Here is a 26,810-nt window from a genome sequence, read left to right as displayed (position 1 = left end):
GAGAAAGGTGGGATTGCTGAGTGTGAGAGAAGGTGAGAGGGGGTAAGAGTGAGAGATGAGGGGGTAAGAGTGAGAGATGAGGGGGTAAGAGTGAGAGATGAGGGGGTAAGAGTGAGAGATGAGTGACAGTGTGAGTTGCTATACTGACAAGTACTGAGAGTGACAGGAGTGTGAGTGACAGGAGTGTGAGTGACAGGAGTGTGAGTGACAGGAGTGTGAGTGACAAGAGTGTGAGTGACAAGAGTGTGAGTGACAGGAGTGTGAGTGACAAGAGTGTGAGTGACAAGAGTGTGAGTGACAAGAGTGTGAGTGACAAGAGTGTGAGTGACAAGAGTGTGAGTGACAAGAGTGTGAGTGACAAGAGTGTGAGTGACAAGAGTGTGAGTGACAAGAGTGTGAGTGACAAGAGTGTGAGTGACAAGAGTGTGAGTGACAAGAGTGTGAGTGACAAGAGTGTGAGTGACAAGAGTGTGAGTGACAAGAGTGTGAGTGACAAGAGTGAGTTAAGGATCGAAAGAGAGTAACACATAGGGTGAAAGATACTTAAGTGGTGTGAGGGTTGAGGGTGAAAGATTGGATGAGTCACAAAAAGAGGGCACGCAATTAGGGGGGGGGGGGGGGTGGTTGTCCCAGAGAGGAGGCAGGTAGTCACACAGAGGTGGTGGTACTCCTAGTAAGTCATGAGTGAGAAAGAAGGGTGAGAGTGGCAACAAGCAATAGCAAAGCCAGTAGGTTGCACCTTTATAATGCGAGTGCCAAGCTCTTGGCGTAGACAATGTTTGTCTGTGAAGCACTGTATAATAAACATAACAGAAAAAAACATTTCACAATACTAAATGAAAAGCAAACACAACATATGATATCTCAAAATCTTTACACTCAGGAAACTCTGAGCAGAATTAAAAAAGAATTAAAAAAGAATAAGGAAGTGTCAGAATGTAAAGGGAAACACTTCCCAAAGCCTAATTTATTTTTCACAGGATTCAGCATTTGCTTCTCTGCAGCAGCCAACGGAGCAGATTTACGGCCTACAGTACACCAACTGAGTGAGTGCAGCAGATGGCTCTAGCACCATCACCATGAAAGCCTTTGTGTGCCAAAGCTTGTGCTTTAATGTAATATGTGTAATACAGGAGTTAAAGCAAAAACAACCTTGAAGTCTGCTTTTCAGCCATAGCACAGCAAAATATCCCTGTTGCTGTGCTTTTAGAGGCAAGCTCCAGGTTATGGGGAACACAAAACGTGGTGCTACTTGAGGGGTGAAGTTACACAAGAGGGAGAGAGATAGCAAACACGTGCACTCTCATGGAATGCTGAATGAAAAGAAAAAGTTAGCTCCTTAAATGTGAGCAGGGGAAGGATACAAGTCGGCCAGTCAAGAGGATCATACAGAGATGTTATTCTCAGGTGAGAGAGAAAAAACACATGAAGAGGAAGGCAAGCTATTGTATAAAGAGCAAACAAATGAGTGACAATAAAGCCAGCCAACAGTAAGCAGTGGGTGGGCTCCAAGCCCACAGCAAGCAGCAACCAGGCAGCTTGCAGTGTCTGATGGGCTTAACCTAAAAAGAGCTAAATTGGCATAAAAAAAGGTGTCAGAGTGTCAAAGGAGGGGGAGTTGCAAGAGAGGGGTAAATTAAAAAGGTGTGTTAAAGTGAATGAGTGAGATTGGTGATGGAGTGGTCGCGAGTGATAAGGGGGATGGCAAATGTGAAAGTGTGTGAGTGATCGAGGAGGAGAGTGACAGAGCAGCGAGAGTTAGCTATGGGATGTAAGATGGAACAGTGAAGTAAAAGGAGTAGGTTAAATACAACAGTGAAGGCTGAGAGTAAAGCGAATGGGTGAGCATGAAGGAAGGGGGTATGAGCAAAGGGAAGCGGCGAGTGAAAGAGAGGGACGAGTACGACGGGAGGGTTGAAAGTAATGAAAACCAGTGTTAATAACGGAGAGGAGGAGAGATGTTTGGGCTCTGGCAGGAGTTACCATAGAAACGGAGATGAGATAACTCCCTCGCCCAGAGCATGAATAGGACCATCAATAGAGGGATTAGGTGGCTTCCGCGCGCTCATTAGCTCTTTAGCCTCCATGAAAGTTTGATTTGTGTACACCAGGGCCTCGCTCTGCTGCAAACCTGAGGGTTCAGGCAGATTAGTGAGTGCTTTGTCGAAATAAATGAGGGAAAAAAAAGGGAGAGGACACCTGTGAAGAAATGTAAATGGCTAAGGCCCTGCAACCCTACAGCAGAGGGCAGGGGATTCGATTGGCACATAAAGACATGTATTTATTGACTCTTTGTCGGTCCATTTCCCCATGATAAATTTTGGCAGGTCTGACCTGACAAAATCTGTCAGAGACAACTGCAGGAATAGTGATAACTATCAAGCAACTCAGAATCCCAGGATCAGAATTGAACACCCAGCTTGCAACCAGGAACCAAACTGGTTAGAATGTCTGACCCCTAGAAAACGAGGAAAGAAGCTGGCACTGGTGGGTTGCTGGGGCCGAACTCATGGTAGGGCCAGAAAAGAGACACAGTCTTCTGATGTTTTACCAGCAGCCGGTGCAGCCTTCACAAACGGAGATTTGGGGAAATGTGGTCTCCAAGGATAAGATGGGCAAGTAATTCTGCAGCCTCTCTCTCAGTGGCCGAACAAACGCCCCCGCAGCTCTGGTGGAGCTGCGGGGGCCCCAACCTCCAGCACTGGACGGCCCCTGGCCAAAGAGATTGGGACTGGGTTCAGAGCGTGGGGGGCCTTGCATGTACTTTGCAGGGGGGGGGTACCCTCAAGTTTCGTTACACTACTGCCCTCTCTGTGGTTTTGGTGAGCAGCCTGGATGCCCTCACGGGTGACGAGAAGCACTCTACAAATCTGATTGATTTCCTTCCATAGGACCTGTAGGAATGTCCCAACCCTGGTTACTAACTTCAACTCTGGGGACATGTTGTTCATCGCTAGTGCCTTAGGACAGTGGGTGTTACAGCACTACTCCTTGGATGTCAAGTATTACCTTTTCGGTTTTGACTCTCCAAATGTCAGAGCAACCTATGGGTCAAGGATTATGTTTAATCAAGCAATGAGAGTTTGAAATTCTGGGTACTATCCAAACTAACAAGACTCAGTTTAGGTTAAAGTCCCTTTATGTACAATATCAAACTATAGAACATTTGAAACTAACATGCATGCAAAAAAAAAACAATGGAACCTTCAACGACTGAGATAAAAGCTAAATGTGTGCATAAGGATGGGTCCCGCCATGAGCATGGGACCCTCCGCCCCAAATAACTGTTAGAAACGACTATGTTCTTGTACATAATTGTGTATTTTCCCTCTGAGAGCTTTGGTCACGAAATAGACTTGCTGTTGCCAGCCGATAAAGTTTGCCTTCACATACAAGTTATAAAACTGAAGAATAGGATGAGCACCCATGCAGTCAGGTAGAGGTCACAAAATATATTATATAGAAATAATGAACACAAAACGGTCAAGAAAAAGTTGTGACTCTTGTAAAGTAGTTTTCCAAAATGTGCAAAAATGAAAAAAAAAAAACATAAACCAATACAGGGCATCTATTGTAGCAAACAACAGTTTCATGAAACAAACCAGTATATAAGTAGAATATGGATAAGGCTTTGGATTGAAATTTTTTCCCTAAAATCAAGATCAATCTGCTTTCTTGCGGCAACCAAAGTGTTTGGGTAAACTTACACTGGAGATTGAGAGAAGAAGCCTTCAAGCCTTTCCATATCTCCGAACAGTGTCTCCCTCCACCCGTATGCTAAGTCAGTGACTCCAGATGTTGCTGTGGGCCGTAAATGCGACAGGCACACCGACAGGGTCAGATTGGCCAATCGGGCAATCTGGCAGTGTCAGATGGGCTAAGCTGACAGAGCAGTGGGTGTGCTGGTTTTGTGTGTGGAGCAGTGGTGGGGTGTAATGGTGGGACCATGCAATGTGGATGGACCAATCACACTTTGTGAGTAAAAGAACAAGGGTGTGTCAATGTTTTTATCTTTTTGACTGAACATAGTGAATTTCACGGTTACATGTCTTAAATATGGGATTGTGCCCTATTCTCTATCAACGATATAGTGGGCTATGAAATCATGGGTTTCACCCTTCAGGAGGCCAAAGGGAGAATGCTGACAGGGATGGTCTGTTACAGACCCCCTGGCTTGGATGTTAACCATCAGGCACTACTGGACACTATTGTCGCCTTGGCAGCCACACACTCTAGACTGCTGATCCTGGGGGATTTCAATTTGTGGGGAGCGGGAAGTCTTGGAAGTTATTTGCAAACCCTAAACCACACTTGCGAGAATTGTGGCCTTCATCAACTTATTCAACAAGCTACGCATCAGGGAGGTCACACGCTCGACTTGGTGTTTGCAAATGCATTGGAGACAGAGATACTCAGTATTTCCCCTCTAAATTGGACAGACCACTTCCTAATTCTATTTAGGTTATCTCTACGTGAAGGAAACCTAGTTGTAAACAAAGCTGCGAATTTCAGGTAGGGAAGGGACTGGGCCAAGCTCTTGGGGAAGGATAATGTCCAACTCCTCTCCAAATGGGATCGGTTCGACCCAGGAAAGACACCTGGAGAGAACTATAATAGTTATAGTAACTCCATCCATCTAATACTGGAGGATCTCATTCCAAAAAAAAAAGCTTCGCATGCGTAATACTCCATCAGCCCCATGGTTCAGTGAGGAGCTCAAGGCACTACGATTAGTGCGTCGTCAGGCAGAAAGAAGCTGACGCCGACGGTATCTGGATACAGATAAAAAAGAGCTAAAAATAATTCAACATCAATATAAGAGGGCTATTAGGGAGGCCAAGTCCCAATTCTTCGCCAACTTCATTCTGCAGGCATCCAACGGAACCAGGGCGTTATTTAACATTGTTAAAGATCTTAGCAATCCAGGCTGTCTGGCTAGTACTGTTCAACCCTCACAAAATCTATGGAATGAAATTGCCACCTTCTTCATTGACAAGGTTAATAACATCGTAAGCGGGTTTGATCAAGATGGTCCTGAGACCTCCCCGATGGTAGAAGTCACCAGGAAGGTTCCCTCCTTGAGCAGTTTCCAACCTCCTACGGAGGAAATCTTCATTAACATTGCGCGGGAGATTTCGTCCGGGTCACCTCTTGACCCCCTTCCACATAGGATCTGGAAGGAACTTGGCCTTAACCTACTCCCTGACCTGTGGCATATCTGCTGCCAATCCTTGACGGAGGGTACTGTACCTAGTGTCTGGAAGCAGGCGATAGTCACCCCGCTTTAAAAAAAACCTTTGTTAGATCCCTCACTGCCAGCCAACTTCCGACCAATATCCCTTTTACCTTTTCCAGTCAAAATTCTGGAGAAACTGGTCAGCAAATCCTTGTCCAACTTCCTGGAAGAACATCAGCTCCTGGATAGAGACCAATTTGGCTTTAGACCAGGGCATGGAACAGAGACCGCGTTGGTGACCGTTCTGGACAAACTTCGAATGCGGGCCGACGGCGGCAGCTCCTCAGTTCTGGTGCTGCTGGACATGTCGGCCGCTTTCGACACGGTTAGCCACTCGGTGCTACTGGCAAGACTGGAAGGTCTAGGGATTACGGGCGGGGCTCTGAAATGGCTGAAGTCCTATTTGACTAATCGTCAACAGGCAGTGACCCTGACACCTTTCGTCTCTCCTTGGTTCCCGGTTCACCATGGAGTACCTCAGGGCTCAGCCATCAGCCCAATCCTCTTTAATGCATACTTGGGACCTCTGATCCCCCTGATAAAATCTCATGGGATCGAGGTAGTTAATTATGCGGACGATATACAACTGATGTTCCCCCTGGAAGGAGAGCAGGCAGTCTCCTTAAACTCGTTCCAGGTTTGCATGAGGAAGGTCTCTGATTGGCTGAAGATCAATTCACTCCAGTTGAATGCCGGGAAAACGGAGCTCCTACACTGCGGCGCAGCTAAAATTTCCAAATTTCCTCTGTCCGAGTTCTGACTATGGCCGGAGGACCCTCCCATAATTGCAGTAAAATCAGTCCGCAACCTGGGGGTCATGATGGACAATGACCTCCAGTTGCAATCCCAGGCCAATAAAACTATTGGCTCCTGTATCGTTTTGCTGAGAGCTCTTTGCCAAATCCTCCCGCTCCTCCCTGATGAGACTAGGTCTCTGGTGGTCCAGAGTGTGATCCTGAGTAGACTGGACTATTGTAATTCTCTGTACTTGGGTGCTCCCCTTTTCATTGTACAGGGATTACAAAGAGTTCAGTCGATGGCAGCAAAACTGGCTCTCAGAAGGCGGCGTGAATCATCGTGTCACGCTGGCACTAAAGGACCTCCATTGGCTCCCGGTTAAGAGGAGGATTGAGTTTAAGTCGCTAGTCATGGTTTATAAGGCCTTACACAACCTTGGCCCGCTGCCTCTGCGAGATAGCTTTTCTTGGTACCAACCAACAAGGTCCCTCCGCTCCTCTAGCCAGAGCCTGGCAGTAGTTACTAGAGTAAAGCGTGCCAGGATGGGAGGTAGGGCTTTCAGCACGACGGCAGCTCGTCTGTGGAATCAGATGCCTCTAGAACTGCGCCAGGCTAAAACATTGCTGGGTTTTAGGAGGATTTTAAAGACTTGGCTCTTTCGTCAGGAATAGTATGGCACCAACCCTGACTCCTGGCTAGCAGTCTCTGTATTGTCCCTTGTTGTTGTGTCTCAGAGCGCCAGGATACCCGTTGGGTGGCAGACTCGCGCGTTACAAGAATTTATACAATACAATACAAATATTACCAAAGACATTGCCCGCAGCAAGCCTAAATGCATGTAGCTCCTACCTCTCAGAGACCACCCACACAGCAGGACTAAAAAAAGTCTAGAACTGCTCGATTTGATAATATGGAACACTGTATTTTTTTTTTTTTTAACTACCCAGTTTATACATGTACCCCACTTTTATTTTGATGCCTGGGCTCATTTCTGCCCTGGATACTGATACCGGTGAATTCATCACTCAATAGAAATATATATTTTTTATAGTGACGTGTTTTTGTGTGTTTGAAACTAACTGTCTTTTGAGGGCCTTAGACTTAGTTTTCTTGACAAATTTACTCCAGACTCAACTCTTCTGCTAAGCTCACTTTGACTCGGGTTGTCAGTTTCATTAACTTGTTTGGAAGGAGGGGTGGAAGGTGCATTGGCCTTCCAGAAGAAGACTCAAAGTTGTTTACCATTCCAGCCTTCATAGAAACCATATAGGATTCCATAACTCGAAACAAGTGAAAGGAAAGCTACCAAACTTGCCACGTACTATTTACCGTGTTTGTGTGCCGTTCTGTATAGATGACTCTTGCCTCAGCGGTTTCTCTTTTCCTTACTGGAGACTATTTACAGTTGTCAAATTTATCTGACAGCCTTATATTTTGTAGCCACAAGAGAGCAATATTAGACTATAAAACAAAATGGAGGTCTGGCATATTAAAACTGATATTCATATAGACCAACAGAATAAACTTGTCTCAAATCACGCTTGACAATGCGGAATTACAACTACTCTCCCTTGGATTGTCCTTTTGCCCGGAGAGTAATTTTAATTACTCACAAACAAGAATAGACATTTACAAATTCATTCACAAATTAAAACGGAAGAAGTTCCACCTCTTACGAAAAGGAAAAACGACAGTACAAGCAATAGGAGAGGTTCCTCTGACCAGTCCTGATATAATGACTGCATCAGACGTTAATCTGATATGTGGCCTACAATCATTGCAGAATGAAGAGTCCACAGAAAAAGAACCAGAGTCTACTCAGGCAATAATGGAATATCAACAGATACATGTCTTTAACACTATTATCACAGGATTTAAACCTAAATCTACTTTGCAGCAGATTATGCCCTGGGATGCAATAGACATATTCAACGAGCAGGTTACATCAGAGGTAAAGAAACTCAACTACAAAATACAGGCCGTCCTTAAACAGCAGAATGCACAGCAATACAAATACCGCCAACTTATAAAGAAACTCCAAGATAATGATCAAATCGTAATAAGAAACTCGGATAAAGGCGGAAATATTGTGAAATGAAATGAAATGAAATGAAATGAAATGAAAAAAATATTTAATAAAGCGCACTGCGGCCAAGCGGCTTCCTGGCGCTGGGGACCTGGTCAGAGCTCACAGAAGGGATCCGAGGGACCTATGAAGAAAAAGCCTGAATGAAAAGAAAAGTTTTGAGGGCTTTTCGAAAGTGGGTGTAAATGGGGATGGAGCGAATATGAAGTGGAAGGCTGTTCCAGAACTGGGGGGCCAAAACGGAGAGGCGAGTGCCACCAGTTCTGTGTTTGCGGAAACGGGGGATGTGCAAAAGAGAGAGAGAAGAAGAACGGAGGGTTCGACTAGGGGCGTGGGATGAAATAAGGGAGGTGATGTAGGCAGGGGCAGAGCGGGAGTAAGCTCGAACAGCGAAGCAGGCTAGTTTAAAAAGAGATCTGAAATGTATAGGGAGCCAGTGAAGAGATTTAAGAACATGAGTAATGTGAGAGAATTTGGGAAGGGAGAAAATGAGGCGGGCAGCTTGATTTTGAATGGCCTGTAGACGTCGGGACTCGTAGGCAGGAATGCCCACGTACAGGCCATTCCCATAGTCGAGGCGAGAGATGACTAAAGCCAGGACTATGGTTTTGAGTGCATCAGTGGTGAAAAAGCGTGAGATTTTCCGGATGAGACGGAGGGAAAGAAAGCAGGAAGACACAACAGAGCTAATCTGACTATGCATTGTTAAGTCAGAACTAACTTTGATGCCGAGGGTGCGAACAGAGGAAGAAGGCGTAGGAGGGGGACCAAAAGAAAGGGGCCAGTGTGCTGGGGACCAGGGGTTAAATGAACCACCCGTGAGGACAAGTTCCGTCTTATCGGGGTTGAGCTTAAGATGGTTAGCGCTCATCCACTCGGAAATGAAGATTAAGGTGGAACTGAACTTAGGAAGAGAGTCAGGAGAGGAGGAAAGATCAAAGACGAGCTGGAGGTCATCTGCCTAGTTGTACACAGAGACCCCCAGCTCAAGAAGAGAGGTGACAAGGGGACAGATGTAAAGATTAAAGAGAAGGGGGAAAGAGAAGAACCCTGGGGAACACCACAGGTGACCGGACGGGGGGGGGCAGAGAAGCCGGAGAGATGAACCGCCTGGTACCTATCCCGAAGAAAGGATGCTAGCCAGGAGAAGGCCGCGCCCCGAAGGCCCGCTGCGCTGACACGGGCGAGAAGAATGGAATGGTCAACCGTGTCAAACGCAGCGGACAGATCGAGAAGGACCAGGGCTTGGGGGAGGTTGGAATCGGCCTTCCCCTTGAGTTCATCCAGAACCGCGAGAACCACTGCCTCCGTTGAGTGACCTGAGCGAAAGCCCGCCTGATGGGAAGCGAGAAGGCCATTATCCTCGATATACGAGGAGAGGCAAGAGGTGACATGGGTCTCGAGGATCTTAGCTAAATAGGGGAGAAGGGAGATGGGTCGGAAATGAGCAGGGAGGGATCCAGGCCGGGTTTTTTTTAGAATGGGGAGAAAAACGGCGGATTTAAATGATAAAGGAACAGAACCAAAGGCCAAAGAAGAATTAAGTAGAGTGAGCGGGGGAACAGGAGAGTCGGTGAAAAGAGATTTTAGGATGCGCGCCGGGGCACAGTCTGCAGGAGAACCAGATTTAACCTTGAGCAGGTAGTTATAAAATAGATCAAGAGAAATAGGGGGGAAAGTGGCGAGGGAAGAAAGCGGGGAAGTGACAAAGCACATAGGGGTAGGTTGGGGCACAGTCGGAATGTTAGCTTTAATCTTCACGATCTTGTCTATAAAAAAGTCATTGAGTGACAAACAGAGGGACTGAGAGGGGACCAAACCGGGGGAAGAAGGATCAGAGGTGGCAAGATTGTGAACCAGGGAAAAGATTTCACGGGATTTGTTTGCAGAGAGAGCTACTCTCTCAGTGAAATAGGAGGTTTTGGCCACAAGGATAGCTTGTTTGTAATCAGTGAGGAGTGATTTATATTTAGCGCGCAAAGAGGGAGAGTACTGCCGTCTCCAGAGACGTTCCGACCGCCTGAGGTCGAGTTTTAAAGCTTTAAGCTCTGGAGAGAACCATTTGTGCGCATCGTAAGGGAGAACCGCCTTGATCTTTTTTAGCGGGGCCACTCGATCGCACGAAGAGGAAAGCCATGTACTGATGGCGTTGGCCTGGGACTCAAGGGGGAGGTTGGTAAGATCAGGAGCGGAGGAAACCAAAGAAAGTGAAAGAGAATTAAGGTCGGTCTGATTCCAGTTACGGGCGAGGAGATTTTTGGGAAAAGAGGGCTTGTCAACCACACCCAAGTGAATAGAAAAGGAAATAATATGGTGATCCGACCAAACACAAGGAGAGATAGAGGGAGGTGAGGCAAGGGGGCGAGAAGACCAGATTTGGTCAAGGATATGACCTTGAACGTGGGTAGAGGCTGTGACATAGGAAGTGAGATTCAAGCAGTGGAGAGTGGCAGAAAAGTCTTTGGAAGGGAGATCTTCCTTTGGATCTCCTGGCCAGAAGTTGAAATCTCCGAGAAATAGAACGGAGGAGTTGTTAACCACCAAGGTGGCTAGAAGATCCTGAATAGAGGCTACGAAAGAAGGCATCGATTGGGGAGGACGGTAAACAAGAACAACAGTAAGAGGAGAGGGGAGATTAAGGGAACGGGCCACAAGGTAGTCCACGTTGGATACGAGGGAGTGAGGGAGGAGTTGAAATTTAAGTGCCGACCGGACGATCATCGCCACCCCTCCACCGGCCCTACCATCTGAGCGATCAGCTCGGAGGGCATAGTAGGTGTCGGGGAGGATGGCTAAAAGATCAGGGAGAGAGTCGGCAGAGAACCAGGTTTCAGTCAGAAATAAAAAGTCAGGAGAGTCAGTGGTCAAAAGATTAAAGAGTGCTGTCTGATGTTTGACTGCAGACCGGGTATTAAGTAAGTAGGCAGAAGCCACAGTGGGAACAGGGGGGGGGGGGACGAGGAACCGGAGATAATGTAGTGGGACACAAGGAAGAATGGAAAGAGGTTGGTATCGAGTAAGGCAAGGGAGAAGAAAGAATACCAAGTGAGTGTAGATGATGTAAGGGAAAAAGGGGGGGAGAAGGAGATGCAGATAGTGCTATAAGTTGAGCGGAGGAATAGACCAAGTGAGGAGCAGGGTGTGTGGCCCCTGGTCCCGGCCAGTCGCGGACGGGCGCAGACGGGCTTAACTTAGGCGCAACTTCGGCGCGCCTCCGTCGCGCCCGCTGCGCCCGTCCGCTGCGCCACCGGAAGACAGGAGCCGTTATATGGGGACGACACATGAGGAAGGAGGGTCAAAGGGGCGTGGCAGGGGGGGGGAGGAGCCAAAGAGCTGCAGCGCCGAGGCCAGACCCGCCCAAGATGGAGGAGCCGCCCGTCCCCCTCCGAGAGTCAGGCGAGGAGGGGGCGATCAGCGGAGGCGGGCTGGTCGCGTGCAGGAGAGAGGGCAGCCAGGGAGGATCAGGGCGCCGGATCCGAGGCGCTTTGAGGCAGTGCAGGTAGGCGGCAAGTTAAAAGTCAAGAGTTCTTAGTAAAAATAACGTTGCTCCCGTTGTGATATGGCCTAAAACCCAGTACATGGAAGAAGCAATGCTGCAATTAAATGATCGCAATTTCTACAGAAGAAGTAATAATCGGGTCATAAACACAATCAAAAATGAGTTTTACTCAAAACGGTTGGCCTGGAAGAGTGCAGGATTACTCAATCAGCAAGAGTATACGTTTCTTAAGAATGATCATCCAACATTACCTGTGATATATTTCATACCAAAGGTTCATAAGGACATTTTTGAACCCCCAGGAAGACCCATCATCTCCGCAAGAAAAAGTCTGCTGGAAAATACGTCAATTTATCAAATCAGGGACATTTGTACAGCGCACATATCACTCGGAAGTCTCATGGCGCTTGCAGACAGCTCGGATGGAATGCTTGTTCAGTTGTCAAATAGCCATGATTTCAACTTTTTTCGAAAGCAGTTATGATCCGAGTTAAAAGGGAGTTTACTCCAAGATACAGGAGCAATATAGGAAAAAGACCTTCCTCCATATCTCACCGTGCGGATTCTGAGGGGCGTGACAAGGGATTCATTGCTCGATCTAAGCGACCTACTGGGCTGGTACCAACGTAGTTTTTTGGACCAATACCCTGGACCTTTTCCATACATGTTTTTTTGTGTCAGACAGAGGGTCTTAAACAGGACTCTATCTGACAGGAAGCCAGTGTAGAGATCTCAAACAAGGGGCAGACGGAGATCTTGGTGGTAGGTTCAGAACCAGTCTGGCAGCCGTGTTCTGCAGAATTTGGAGTTTAGTCAAAAGGCCGTCGTTTATTGAGGACAACAGGGCATTTCCATAGTCCAAATGATTTATTATCAGACCCTGTACTAATGGTTTCCTGGCCTCCATAGGAATCCATTTAAAAACCTTTCGAAGATTTCGCATTACTCCAAAACATGAGCCAATTATGTGGTTGATCTGACTTTTCATTGACATTTGACGGTCCATGTAGAAGCCTAGATTCCGGACGGTCGGTTTAGGTGTTGGACACGGGCCAAGGTTCAGGGGCCACCAGTCATGAGACCAATGCTCGTGAGCCTTGCCAAAGAGCATGATCTCAGTCTTGCCTCCATTTAATTGGAGATGGTTAGTACTCATCCACCTGTCAATATGGGACATACATTCTTTGAAACTGTTTTGTTTCTGATGGATCTGGACCGAGAGGGACCAGGATCTGCGTGTCGTAGGCATACGACACCACATCAAAGCCATAGGATCTGATCACCCTGGCCAGTGGCGTCATGTACAGATTAAAAAGAGTCGGACTCAGGATGGAGCCCTGTGGCACTCCCATCTTGACCGGTCTGTTACATGAGATAGTTGTAACATGGTCTGTTAGATAGCTTGAAAACCATTTTAGGGCGTTCCCCCTGACACCACTCTCCCAGGGCCGATGTACTAGAATGCTATGGGAGATGGTGTCAAGGGCAGCGGACAGGTCGGGCAGGACAAGAATGGTTGACTGACGTTTGTCCAAAGCTAATCTAATGTTGTCCGCTATCTCCACCAATGCGGTCTCAGTGCTATGGGCCGCCCTGAAACCCGACTGTGAAGGATCCAGTAGCCCGTGGTTCTCTAAATAGGCGACAAGCTGTTGGTTTACTAATGATTCCAGCATTTTCCCAAAATAGGGAAGCAGCGTGATAGGCCGATAGTTCAGGCAGAGTTTGGGATCAGCTGTGTTTTTTTTAATTTTATTTTTAGAATGGGCCTAACCCTCGCAGCTTTCCATAAATTCGTGAATTCAGCTTCCGACAGGGATTTATTAACTAGGTTTGTTATATTTTCCAATACTACCGGCGCGATATTTGGAAAGAATTTGGGAGGGACCGTGTCGGTGGAAGAACCGGATTTTATTTTCTGCATAGCAGTTGCCACTGACTCGCAGTTACAACTGATAAATTCTTCCAGGGTATGTGAAGGGTCTAAAGATAAGCTAAACACATTTTCTGAATGATCATTGATTTTTTGAAGTGGAAAAGAGTGATGGATTGTGGCAATTTTTTCTTCCAAAAAATTGGAAAGAGAATCAATCCATTCTTGAGAATTTGGAGTTAGTAGTTGGGTGTGAGGGGATGTGAATTATTTTAGAATTCTGTAAAGCTCCTTGCAGGAGTTTTCTGCCTTATCTATTCGATTTAAAAGATGGGATTGTTTTTTGCTTGCTTAATATTCTTCATGTAATCATTGTGGATTTTCTTATATGTTTCACGGTCGATCCTTTCTTTGCTTTTTCTCCATTTACGCTCTGCTGCTCTACACAAGAGCTTCACTGTCTTTAGTTGCGCCGTAAACCAAGGAGCAGCCCTAGGTTTAACTTTTACCTTGGTGAGAGGGGCTATTCTGTCTAGTGCCGCCGTGATGGCCTCTTCAAAAGCAGTTGTTGCAAGGTTAATGTTTCCCTTTTGGCTTGACTGAGACAGACTAAATTGTTTTGAGACTGTAGATGGAGTAACTTTGCGCCAAGACCTACGCCATATTAATTCACTTTTGGGGTCCTTTTTGATCCTATGGGCAGAGATGGCAAATTTGATTAAATAGTGATCTGACCATAGCAGTGGGGTGGGAGATTCAACATTAATATCTAAAGAGTTAGAAAAAAAGGAGATCAAGCGTATGGTCTGCGGTATGTGTGGGGCCTATTACTAGTTGGGACAGTCCCAATATATTCATGTTTGTAATCAGTTGATCTGTGTCTGAATTCAACAATATCTCAGCATGATAGTTAAAATTCCCAATTAGGAAAAAAGAATCAGATGCCGATATTTGTGGGGCAATTATCTCCAATAGTTTATCTAGGAAATCAATTTTTGGGCCAGGAGGTCGGTATATTAGGGCTCCCCTCCATGTGCCCCCAGTTAGGCCTTCAATCCTAAAGATACATAGCTCTATTTGGCCTGAACTTATGGTTTTTAAGGGGGTGATAGTCAGGCCTGGGGTGGTGGCTATGAGTAGACTTGCTGCTTTCCTGTCCACTCTGGTTACGTTGTATTGGGGTGGAAAGGTGATCTGTACGTCGGTGGTGGCATGTACATGTAACCAGGTTTCAGTAACAAAGCAGATGTCAGGTGACTCCATATCAATGAGGCTCCATAACTCCATTGAATGCTTCGGGATGGAGCGTGCATTATGGTAGATGGCACTTAGTGGTTTGGGGGTTCTGCGATAGTTTGGGTCATGAGATGTTTGGACTATATTCGGTACGAAGAGGCCTGTAGTACACAATACACCAAGAGTTCTATTTATTCTCATCTTCACTGTATCTGGGAGTCTGAGATAGGGTTTGTTTAGATCTTTTAGCTCACTACTGGAATATACAAGCGTTGCCATAACGGCTGCTAATGATTATGAGATTCCAGGACAAGGACTGAGACAGCGAGAAAGATTAAAAAAAGATGCAGGGTTCGTGGCAGCTGGCAGCAGTCAGGCGCGGACGGGCGCAGACGGGCTTGCCTTTGAATTTGTATTGATTATTTCTTAGAGGAACATGTTCTTGCATTACCATCATTTATACAAGAGACTTTTTGAGAAACATCTCACTGTCAATGGAAAGAGGACTATTTATTAATGACTTTAGATGTGTCTGCACTTTATACTAGTATATATCACAAATATGGGATCAGGGCAATGGAGTTTTTTTGGGGCAATAGGTCTATAGGCCACAAAATGCTCATTAATATGACCACATTTTGCCTAGAGAACAACTATTTCATGTTCCAACAACAAATATACCAACAGATCACAGGGGTGGCGATGGGGGCCAGCTTCTCACCAAGCTATGCCTGCCTCCATATGGGGTGGTGGGAAGAAATGATCCTCAACACAGTCCATAGAAAGACACTGGAAAAGCATGTGGTCAAATGGATAAGGTACATAGATGACCTCTTTGTAATCTGGCAGGGCAGCAAACAGTGTGCAATAGAATTGGTCACCTGCATTAATGATAACAACATCAATCTCCATTTCACTCATGTTATCAGCAACACATCAGTTTGCTTTTTGGATGTTGAGGTCTTCATAGCTAACAACCGGATAGAAACTAAATTACACCGCAGACCTACATCTGGAAAACCATCCTACATGCAACAAGCTTCCATCCTAGACATACCATACACAGCATCCCATAGGGAGAAATGCTTAGGGTGAGAAGAATATGCAGTAGGGATGAAGACCTGATCAAGGCTCAGACAGAGAGTAAGGAACGTTTTCTAGCTAGAGGCTATTCAGAGAAGACCATTAACACAGCCATTAAGAAAACAAGGGGTCAGTGCAGAATGGATCTATTGTTCAAAACATCTGACAGTGCGTCTCGACCCACACAAACAGGACATAAAGGTCATGCAACACAAGACACAGAAAACTCTAGGCTAATCCTAACGTATAACAAACAGAGGAATAGCCTATGCAGTATAATTAAGAAAACTGGTCGATTGTGTTAAATCATCCAATCCTAGGTGAAAAGCTACCCAAGAATCCAACCATAACTTTTAGAAAGGCAACATCTACTAGTGACTTTCTAGTAAGTAGCAGCCCAAAAGTAACAACCAACACCAGTTGGCTCGCTAAAGGAAAAGGTTAAGTTAAATGCTCGACATGCCGCGCGTGTAAGTTTGGCATCAATAAGAAGTCTTATTCCACGCCGTTCAAAGATCAACTGGTCAAGATCCAAAGGCTCCAGACCTGAAAAACTGAATTTGCCATCTATGTGCTGGAGTGCTCTTGTGAACTGCGCTATGTAGGTAGTACAAAACTACAAGTTCACAAGAGGATTCTCCAGCACTTAAGAGCCATCACCAACTCTGATGCCACATATTCTGTGGCTCGCCACTTCAGGGAAGTACATAACAACAATTTAGAACATTTAAGGTTCTATGTGGTGGACTCAGTCCCATATAGGAGACTAGGTGGGAACAGGGAGGCAGCTTTGAGATGCCTAGAGACCAGATACATACTTGAGTTCGACACCAAAAACCCACTTGGGTTAAATACAAGTGAATATCTATACACATGCCTGTAAGGGCAAAATAAGGAAAGGGTGTTCGCCATTAGGTGTAACAATATCAAATAAAGTTTCTTCAAAATAAGACAAATATATAAGTAACAATCCCGTTAAGAAACATATCAATTCTGCTGCATTCCATTTTCCCTAATTTTTAACCTCCGTATGTATTCACCTTTTAGATATAGTAATTTTATAGCAACACATAGGCATATTTGCACATTACGGTGATATCAGAAGCACGAGTATTGCACTTACGCACTTGGCACTGTAACTAATGCACTTTAATTGTTCAGTTGAAAGACAGGCCCACTGGGGCGATATTAGGAAGTACTTCCAAATTCAGGTACACACAGAAATCAGCAATTTGACTAGATAATGAGATAACTTAATGTGGAAACACTATGAAAGAAATAGTACGCATTGGTTGTAATCATCTGTGTTTGGTTTTTATGGTTTTAATGCATCACAGTTACAAATATTGTAGTGATGATTAATAATTAAAAATCCATAAATGTATAAGCATCACAATATGAATATGGTACATTATGTATTCAATAAGTAGGATGCTGTATATACATAATAATTGCTTTTATCAATGTGTTGTTAGAGCTTGACGGAAGTCTGTCTTTCGTATTTATGATGCACTTGTCACTTTAAATAAGGAGGGGTTCGTGGACGCATCATATGATCAAGGCCTGCGAAGGCACAATGCGTCATGGTGGTGAGCTGTATTTCAAAATAAAGAAAATTGCACCAGTAGAAGTGGATTTCGTTCCGGTTTCGTTCGGCGAGTGAGGAAAGATTGGAAACTAGATTTCGAAGTGATGTATAATATATATATATATATATATATATATATATATATATATATATATATATATATATATATATAAATAAAAAATTATATTTCAAGACTGGAGGCTCCTATTATGCTTTCTAATCTTGCTTTATTTCAATAGCAGCCAAGATAAACAATAAAACTACACTTCCCAGAAGGCCACACAACAGATTGACCAATGGGAAAACATGGAATCTACAACAAGAACCAATGAATAGGCAGTCCCAAGTATAACGTTATCTCTGACTGCGAACAGCCCTCTTTTCTTGCTGCTCGCAGTCAAGATAAGTACATGCATTCCTTATTTGTCCCTTTCATGTTATATTTTTTGGGTGTTTTTCATGTTTGCTTATCATTGTATTTAGTTTTAAGCACTGGTGCCTTTCTGTTGTGCTTTGCGCTCCCCCGCTGCTGCCCGCAATTACTGCCTTTCCTGCCGCTCGTGCGTGCACGTGTTGACAGTTTCTTCAGCGCGAGGTGGCCATTTTACGCTATTGTCTGCGGTTTCCTCACCTCAGCTGTGTGTCTGGTGTTCTCTCCTGATGCGCTGCAGGTTAACCGCGTACCTCACACCAGAGCTTCATTTTCCTTTGCTCTCCCTTGCTCCGGTTTGCGTCCTGCCCCTTTGGGTGTGTTCCTTCCTGGTTTGGTTAGACTGCTATTAAACTCCCGCCCAGAGGCGGTCTCAAGTCCCAGGCTCTTTGTTAACCCTTTACTGCCTCGTCTTTGCCCGACTGTATATTTGATTATGGAGCTGGACAGTTCAAGGCTCAGACATGCACAATGAAGGAGAGGCATTTAAAAATGATTTGAATTAGTTTTATTAATTCCTCTGTGGAACATGCTGTTGAAGCTTCTATGAAACGTTTTTCCAAAGATATGGAAAATTCTATGTTATCTTTGATGTCCAAAGCTTTGGCCCATTTTGCGGGGGATAGCAGACAGAGAAAATTGGTACCTTCCAGCACTAAATTGGATATTTCAGATGCGTCACGTACGTTTAGAGAGGTTTCCTCTCATAAGGTTGAGGAAGTGGTGCCTCCCAGGCCTCCTTCTAAGGAGGGGATTTATTTTCCGGATGGTAAATGTAAAGCTAAGTTAAAAAACGCTGAGGTACCTAAAAAACTGGTGATTTCTCAGATCTTGGACACAGATGATGATGATCTTGGTGACGCTGATGATTTGTTTGAAATTTTTGATGCCAATGACCTTTGTTCCCCTCCGTCTAAGAGGTCTAAAACTTGTTCTTTCTCCTCCAGACCTATTCTGGATTCGGAGGGTTCTCCCATGTTTGATTCTTCTTCTATTCGCCATCCAAATTCCACAGAATGGTTCCTTGTTGCTCATGTGGGCGACTATATTTCGGCTAGACTGCGTCTGCCTTCAGACAAATCCACCAGGTCCAAACTCAAGTCGGAGTACCCTAAACCTTCCCTTTCTTCCAACATTACTGTTACACCAAGTATCGACCAACCTTTGTTAACCTTCTTTTCCAAATTTGGTAAAGACCCCCGTAAAGGAGTGGATAAGGCTTGGTCTACCTGTCAAGACAGGTTATAGGATGTTGTAGGGCCTTTAGCTCATATTTTTGACATGGCCGAATCCGCTCGTTTGGATTGCACTGACTTGGATCCTCAGGATGTTTCCTAATGGGTCCAAAGAGCTTTTTGTCTCCTTGGTAATGCTAACTCTGCGATTATCCACGAACGTCGCAAAAGTCTCCTGATAAAATTGGATCCCAAGTTGGCTAACTTGGCTGCCCTAGACCCGGGCATAGAGGCCGATGGACTTTTGTTTGGTTACTCTTAAGGCAAAGATTTAAGCAAGTTTGTTACCACCTTTGCTTCTATTGATATAGCTCAACAATCTTTAAAGAAAGTTTCTATCAACAGGTTTTTGGACGGGCCGGTAGAGACAGGAGTCGCTTTGCCGGCTGTTCATTCCATAACCAAGGCTCCAGAGGATCTTTTAATTCCAACTCCAATTATCAGGATTTCAAACCCCAATTCTACCCCCAAAGAGTTCGAGGTCTTGGACAAAAGAACTTCAGGAATAATTCCCAACAAGGTAAGTCCCTCAGTTCCTCCCTCCGTTGGGGGTCGTTTAAGTCTATTCCTTCCAAAATGGCGAGCTCTGACTGCAGACCCTTGGGTTCTAAACTCTATCCAAGGTGATCTTAGAGAGTTTTATGCTCCACCATTCCAGACAGTTTTTCCTCCTCCTCTCGTCTTCGCAACCGACATGTCAAATCTCATTTCAATAGAGGTTCAATCCCTTCTCCAAAAACAAGCAATTCAAGTTGCCCCTCTAGATCCTTCAGGGTTTCTCAGTTCCATCTTTCTGGTTCACAAGAAAATGTGTAAATCTGAAATGGTTCAAACAATTTGTGGTTTATCACCACTTCAAAATGAAAACCATTATTCATCTCAGAGATTCTCTTGGTTTACAAGATTGGATGATCAGAATAGACTTGCTTATCTCACAATTCTGATTCATCGTGCCCACAGAAAATTTCTCCAATTTCAATGGCTAGGAGTGACTTATCAATTTAGCTCCCTTCCCTTCGGTCTTTCGTCAGCACCATGGTGCTTTACGAAGATTATGAAACCGGTTGTGAAGTACCTGCGGTCTCTCGGAGTCAGATTAATAATCTATCTTGACGACATCTTGATAATGAATTTGGACAAACAGACTCTTATCTCATTTGAACATCACTTGATTACTCCTTTCAGAACTGGGTTTTCTTTTCAACCCTGAAAAATCCATGATCATTCCTTCTCAACGAGTCTAGTTTTTAGGTTTTCTCGTAGAGTCTTCCACTGCTTCCCTTCATCTTCCTCAGTCAAAGGTCTCAGCTATAAAATCAGAAATCTCCCAAGTGCTTCGGAGCGCCTAGATTTCCCTCAGGTCTCTTGCAAGCATCGTAGGTCTGTTATCCACCTCAATGTAGGCAATCTTTCTATGGCCTCTTCATTACCGAGCCCTCCAGCGCCTAACAATGCAACATCTGTGTCAAGGCCTGGCTTGTTCCGATCTGATTTCTCTAGATCAGGAATCTCATCTAGAGCTTTGATGGTGGATGGACCATTTAGATGCATGGAACGGCAGAACAATCTTTGCCTCAGCCCCAGATCTTGTATTAGAATCCGATGCATGCCTGACGGGCTGGGGCGCCCGTTGTGGTACAATCTCGACTGGAGGTACATGGTCACTAGAGGAGTCGAGATTGCACATAAACTGTTTAGAGATGCTGGCAGGCTCCTTTGCAATCCAGAGCCTCGCAAAAGGAAAAAGGTTCGCTGTTCTATCCTTCTTTGCATGGACAATGTTTCAGTGGTGCATTACATAAACCATCTAGGTGGCACCCAATCCAAACCCCTTGCGGCGTTAGCGAAGAGCGTCTGGGAATTTTGTCTTCTCAATAAGATCTCGGTCAAAGCAGAATACCTCCCAGGCAATCTCAATTCCATCGCAGACTGGCACTCTCGTTATCTACGGGACTCCAGCAATTGGAGGCTTCTTCCATCCGTCTTTCAATCTTGGTTTAAAAAATGAGGCCCTTTGCACATCGATCTCTTTTCCTCTCGCCTCATTTCCCAACTTCCACAATTCTTCTGTTGGCGGACAGATCCTTTGGCTCTGGCCACAGACGCTTTCCTCCAAGATTGGTCTCCTCATCTCAATTACGCCTTTCCTCCTTTTGTCATGATCAATAGGGTCCTTGCCCAGACCTGATGCCAACTTGCCTCCCTGGTGGTGGTAGTCCCCTTCTGGCAATCACAGATTTGGTTCCCATCTCTGCTGGAGATGGTGGTGGATTTCCCGTTTCTCCTTCCTTCTTGCAACAATCTTCTACTAGATCCCTTTGGTCAGCTGCACAATCTCATTCTGGCCAACTCTTTGGTTCTTTCTGCATGGAAGGTTTCGGGTCGAACCACTCGGACCACCTCATTTCGCAAGAAGCTTCTCTCTTCATTAGCCGAGCCTGGGCTCCAGGAACAACTAAAGCTTACAGGTCAGCATGGTCTTTATGGGCAAGCTGGTGTTTGGGAAAACATATTGATCCCTTTTCAGCACATTTAAATTACATTGGCAATTTTCTGGCTTCTGAAGCCAGTTCAGGTAAGTCTTACAGAACGGTTAATCTGTACAGATTGGCAATTTCCCTTAATCACAGTCTCCTAAGAGGTGTAAAGTTCTCTAAACCTCCTTTAGCAAAGTACTCTAAGTTATGGGACGTGAATTTGGTACTCAAACTTTTTCTGATTGGCCAGATAATGCAATTCTTTCTTTGAGAATGCTTTCTGCCAAACTTACTATGCTTTTGTGCTTGGTGTCTATCAAACATGTTTCTCATGCAAAGCTATGGACGTCTCCTCTCGTCAGTTTACCCCTTCTGGTGTGATGTTTCACATTAATAAGCGTACAAAAGCTCATTTGTACTCGGTCTTTTATCCCTATTTTGCCTCTCAGCCTAAACTATGTGTGGGTCAATGCCTCAAAGTTTAAGAACAACGGACCTTTGATCTCAGAACGCCCTCCCATTCCCAACTTCTCATTTCTTTCCACAAACCTCATAATCCATTTTCTTCTGTCACTTTAGCCCGTTGGGTTCGCTGGGTGATGTCCCTTGCTGGTATTGATGTTTCTGATTTCGGGGCCCATTCCACCAGAGGAGCCATGGCCTCCAAACCTTTTTGGGCAGGCTCCAGATTGGAGGACATTCTGAGATCGGCTGATTGGCCCAATGACAATGTATTTCGTATGTTTTATTGCAAACCTGTCATTCCTGCTGCTTCTTTGGTTGTTGATAGGATTTGAACAAGCATAATAGGAGCCTCTGGTCTTTACATAAAATGTAGATTTTCCTAGTAATTTATGATGGAAAGTCTTCATTTTATTAAAGACACGGAGGCGAGTATTATCCCACCGCAAAACCTTTTAATATGCATTTTTCTCCCTCCCTAGAGCGGCTCCAGCTCTACCTCCCGCTTCTTCCTGATTGGAGCCATCGTCCTCAAAAGGATTCTGTTCTTCTACGTCATGCTCCATCGTTCAACAAAGATTCTCCGATCCTCGCTTCTGCTTCAAGGATGACTCTGCTGGATATTGGTCAAGACTTTTTGGCTTGGACTTTCGCCTTTTGTATTGTTCTCTCTATTTTCCCTCTGTTTATGGACAATATCTAATCTGTTCGCCGAAGAAAAGAGGTCTGTTCACAGTCAGAGCAAATGTTATACTTGGGACTGCCTATTCATTGGTTCTTGTTGTAGATTCCATGTTTTCCCATTGGTCAAGCTGTTACTTGGCCTTCTGAGAAGTGTAGTTTTATTGTTTATCTTGGCTGCTATTGAAACAAAGCAAGATTAGAAAGTAGAATACTCGCCTCTGTGTCTATAATAAAATTATGACTGTCATAAATTACTAAGAAAATCTACATTTTGAAATGCAACATTTGAAAGTATCACATCCAGCTCCGTTTACTCAATCCTGCATCATCAACAAACACCAATGAGCATTACAGTTTGTCCTTTTAGGTCTGGCCTATGAGATAACGTTATTTTGCTAGACAGACTATTGCTTTATCCCCGCCAATATATGCATATTACACAAACATGCAAGTGATTTCAGCCACCAGACTTCATCCATTGTTAAATTCCCATGTTGCTTCTGCCCATCACAACATGGGGCAATGGCTCAATCCATTTTACCTACTGGTTCCCTTCACTTTGAGTGACTGCATAAAGCCTGTGCACATTGTTCATGTGTGCCTAAAAATTATTATTTTCCCTTCAGTTGCAAAGCGGGTTCAAGGTGTGCTTTTTATATTCTTTATTTTTTAAATTAACTTATAAAACTGGCAATTTATTTGCCCACACTACTTTTGAAACTTTATTTTATAAAGTGTTTAAATGACATTGCAACATTGGGCCTCATCGCGGTTTTAAATCAGATAGCCCTTACAATGGAGGCTGTTGGTTTTTAAACCGGCCGGACATTCCGGCTGGCTGACGGGCTCAAAGAACCCATCTGCCAGTCGGAACCAGCACATAATCCTTATGGACGGGGTTTTACGCCGTCTGGATTAAGATGTAGGTTTCCAGCAGGGTTTCCATGCCAGGCTTTCCGACATGCAAAGCCTGTCAGAAAAAGACTTTGGGGGCCTCTAGCAGGGCCCCTTTCAGCCAGCGGCCTCTGGTTTGGGGTTTAGGGGTCATCTATGGTTACCCCTGTTCATCCCTGCACCGTGTGGCAGGCAAAGGTGCCTGTCAAGTGGTACAGGGATGAACAAAAACTCTTTTCTGCATGGGAGCTTGTGCTGCAGTATATTTCTGACGGCAGCACAAGCTCCCATACAGAAAAGGGAGCTTGCGACCGCATCATGTGCAGTTGCATCACAATTCAGCGGTCAGGATCGCCGACCGGAGGTCATTCGGACCCGTATTTGCAATGGTGTTGGGCGGACGCAAGTCCGGCCGACATCGAAGTAAGGTCCATAGCATCTACTTGCGATTTGAGTGCTTGTTTAGGTGCTAATTTACTTTTGTCTGCTTCACAAATAATAATGAAATGCACGACACAGATCAAAAGCGTGTTGTTTCTAAACATCATTGATGAAACAGGCACATCCATTTAATTGTTTACATTTTATTGCAGACATAAAGCCGTGTTTAGGCTATGCCGTATTTTCTCTCATTGTTTTATTTATTTGTGTGGTATATTCTTGCATTAAAAATTAAAAATAACCACAGCGCCAGCTTGCCCAGGCCAACCCAAATAACTTTGCCAATGCTTGTTTTGAATGGTGTCTGGCTGAGATACGAAACTTATTGTGACATCATTATCTAGACAGCCCCTTTAGAATACGCAAAAAATGCCTGCTCACCCGAGGGGTCCAGCTCGCACAGCCATCACAAGCAGGCCCCCTTTATACACATCTGTCCTGGGGAGGATGCTACCATGAACTGACTTAGCATAGATACTTGAACCGTGCCCCGCTTTCTGTATACTTCAGCCGTATTATTTCCAATGAATTTCATATGCACCAGCTAGAGAGGAATGCATGGCTAAGAAGCCAGCTGCTGGCTTTCTTGGTCCGTCCCTGTGCTCCTTTAATATCAGTCATGTGAATCCCCCACACCCACCCCACCTTCCCCGTTCAAACGGTGGCATTATGGGGGATCTCGTGACCTCCGGTCAACTGCACAGTGAATGAGCGGGGGAACCGGTCATGGGAATCGTACTCCACCTCAAAAGATTTAATTCCATTAACAAGCACTGTCAAATCTTGTGATGCCTCGAATTATCTTTAATTTGTGCAAAGTGGAGGCTGCATCACGCTCCTGCCATTAGAAGGGGCCGTTCTCTGCCAGTGGGCACAGTACCTGCCTTGTTCTTCGCTTATAGCCCTTAAACCCCTCCCCCCCCCATCCGCCATGCTCCATCTGTATCGTACAACCTCTGCAGCGCCAGTAGAGCTGGAGTAGGGTCAGTTGCATGGCCATTATAAGAAAGATACAAGGCGCCTGGCTGGTTTGCACGGGCGACGGCCCATCGCCTTGTTTCTGGGTGGTCTACCTCAGGTCTTGGACACGCCAGAGCTCCCTTCTTTAAACCTGCTCTACAGTCCCGGGACCGAGAGAGATTTCATCTCAATGCACGGACAGACCTCTTGGGTTCAGATTGTGTTTAGCGACCACAGCATTCCATCCAAAGCGAGAGGTCCAACGTGATATTAATAGGTTTACAGATCTTCATGTCCACACGGTGCATGTCTGATTGTGAACATATAAGTCCATAGGAATCCGAGTCCATTGACCTGCACATTCAAACGTAACAGGAGGTGAAGATTTCTCAGCCTGTACTTGCCTTGGGCCAGTGCTCAATACTTGAAACTATAAGAGCTGGACCCAAAACGTTTGCTCGGAAGCGGCGCCAGCGGCACAAACAGCATCTGTGAATCAACTTACCAGCAGAGGAGTCCGGCCACCACGGCAGTCCAGGTGACGCAGCACGTGTTGGGCCTCTTGGTCTGCGTTTGCTCCTCTTCGTGAGAACAGCACGCGCAGCACAGGTAGACAACAAGCAGCACAAGGTTAAGAGCCAGGCACGCGGCGGCCACCAATGCAAAGAACAGCAGGGACTGAAAGACACAAGAGAAATGCACACAACGTGAAATACGCAGCACGGCCCCTGGAAAAGCAGAACGACTTTATATACTGAGAAATGCAGGATGGGTCAAATACGATCTGCTGCTTCTAGGACACCATAAACTGAAATACGCGCTCCGCTGACCACCTGCAATCAAACAACTACTTCAGGGCACTTTCACTAGTGCACACATTTTCTGCACCTTCGTCAAACATGGCCGATTGAAAGGTTCTCTGGTGGCAGCACGTGCTCTACACCCCGAAGTTGTAATAATAATACAAATGTTTTTTTATATAGCATTGAATAATGTGAATTAACAGCTGTTATTAATGTTACTCCATGCATTGACCTCAGAAGGATGAAGGCCTAAACGCGAGTTCAAATTAATGAACAGTAGGTGGCACCAGAGTCCAGAACAAGCCATCTTGTTGGCTTTTATATGCCACTGTATAGCTCAACAATACAACAATTTGCAAGAATTGGAGAAAGGCAGGTCGGAATTTATTATAGATGACAGAGTACTTTTAATCTGTGCAGAATGAAGAAGCACTAGCGCACTCAGGGTACATATGATGTCCCTTGCATTGCTACATGGAGCCGCAGGAGCACTGCAGCACGTTCATCGAGGGACCGCAGAAATATGACCACATCATCCCCACCCTGATAAAACTTCACTCAGCATCATCAGCAAAACCATAATGGCTGACCGGTGCACCATGTCCGGTGGCCCCAGCAACCTGCAGCCATGACACCATCAGATTGGAGATGAAGAGCAAAAAAGCAAGAACAAGACAACAAGTATTCTCCAAGTACACACCAAGGCAACAAGTTTTCTCCAAGTACACACCCAGGATCAGTACCAACATTACTGTATCATCAAAACTGCCCAAACCCTGCTCCAATCTAAGAAAGAGCAGAAGGCAAGCCTCTAAAGAGCATACAACATCATCTGCGGCGTACCCCAGGGCTCATCCCTCAGCCCGACGCTGTTCAACGTCTACATGGCCCCCCTCGCACAAGTGGCCCGCCAACACGATCTCAACATCATCTCCTACGTCGACGACACCCAGCTCATCCTCTCCCTCCCAAAGGACCCGCACACCACCAAAACCAAACTCCACGAGGCAATGAAGGCCGTCGCTGATTGGATGAGGAGCAGCCGTCTGAAGCTGAACTCGGACAAAACGGAGGTCCTCATCCTC

At 45.4% G+C, this 26,810-nt stretch overlaps 1 protein-coding gene across 2 annotated transcripts in view; it reads right to left on the bottom strand.

Moving 5' to 3' along the window:
- The window catches only part of TTYH2 (tweety family member 2), a 323,403-nt gene that overhangs the window by 182,728 nt on the left and 113,865 nt on the right, over positions 1–26,810 (bottom strand). Inside the window, exon 2 of one of the 2 annotated variants that reach the window (XM_085617358.1) lies at positions 25,428–25,600. The exons of the other annotated variant lie outside the window; for it this stretch is intronic. Within the exon in view, the coding sequence (XP_085473484.1) occupies positions 25,428–25,600 (173 nt within the window). The remainder of the gene's footprint in view (positions 1–25,427; positions 25,601–26,810) is intronic. 2 annotated transcript variants of the gene reach the window in all.

This window comes from Triturus cristatus, chromosome 7 (assembly GCF_964204655.1).
Source record: "Triturus cristatus chromosome 7, aTriCri1.1, whole genome shotgun sequence".
In the NCBI taxonomy this organism is placed as follows: domain Eukaryota; kingdom Metazoa; phylum Chordata; class Amphibia; order Caudata; family Salamandridae; genus Triturus; species Triturus cristatus.
This window is presented reverse-complemented; position numbering and strand designations above follow the sequence as displayed.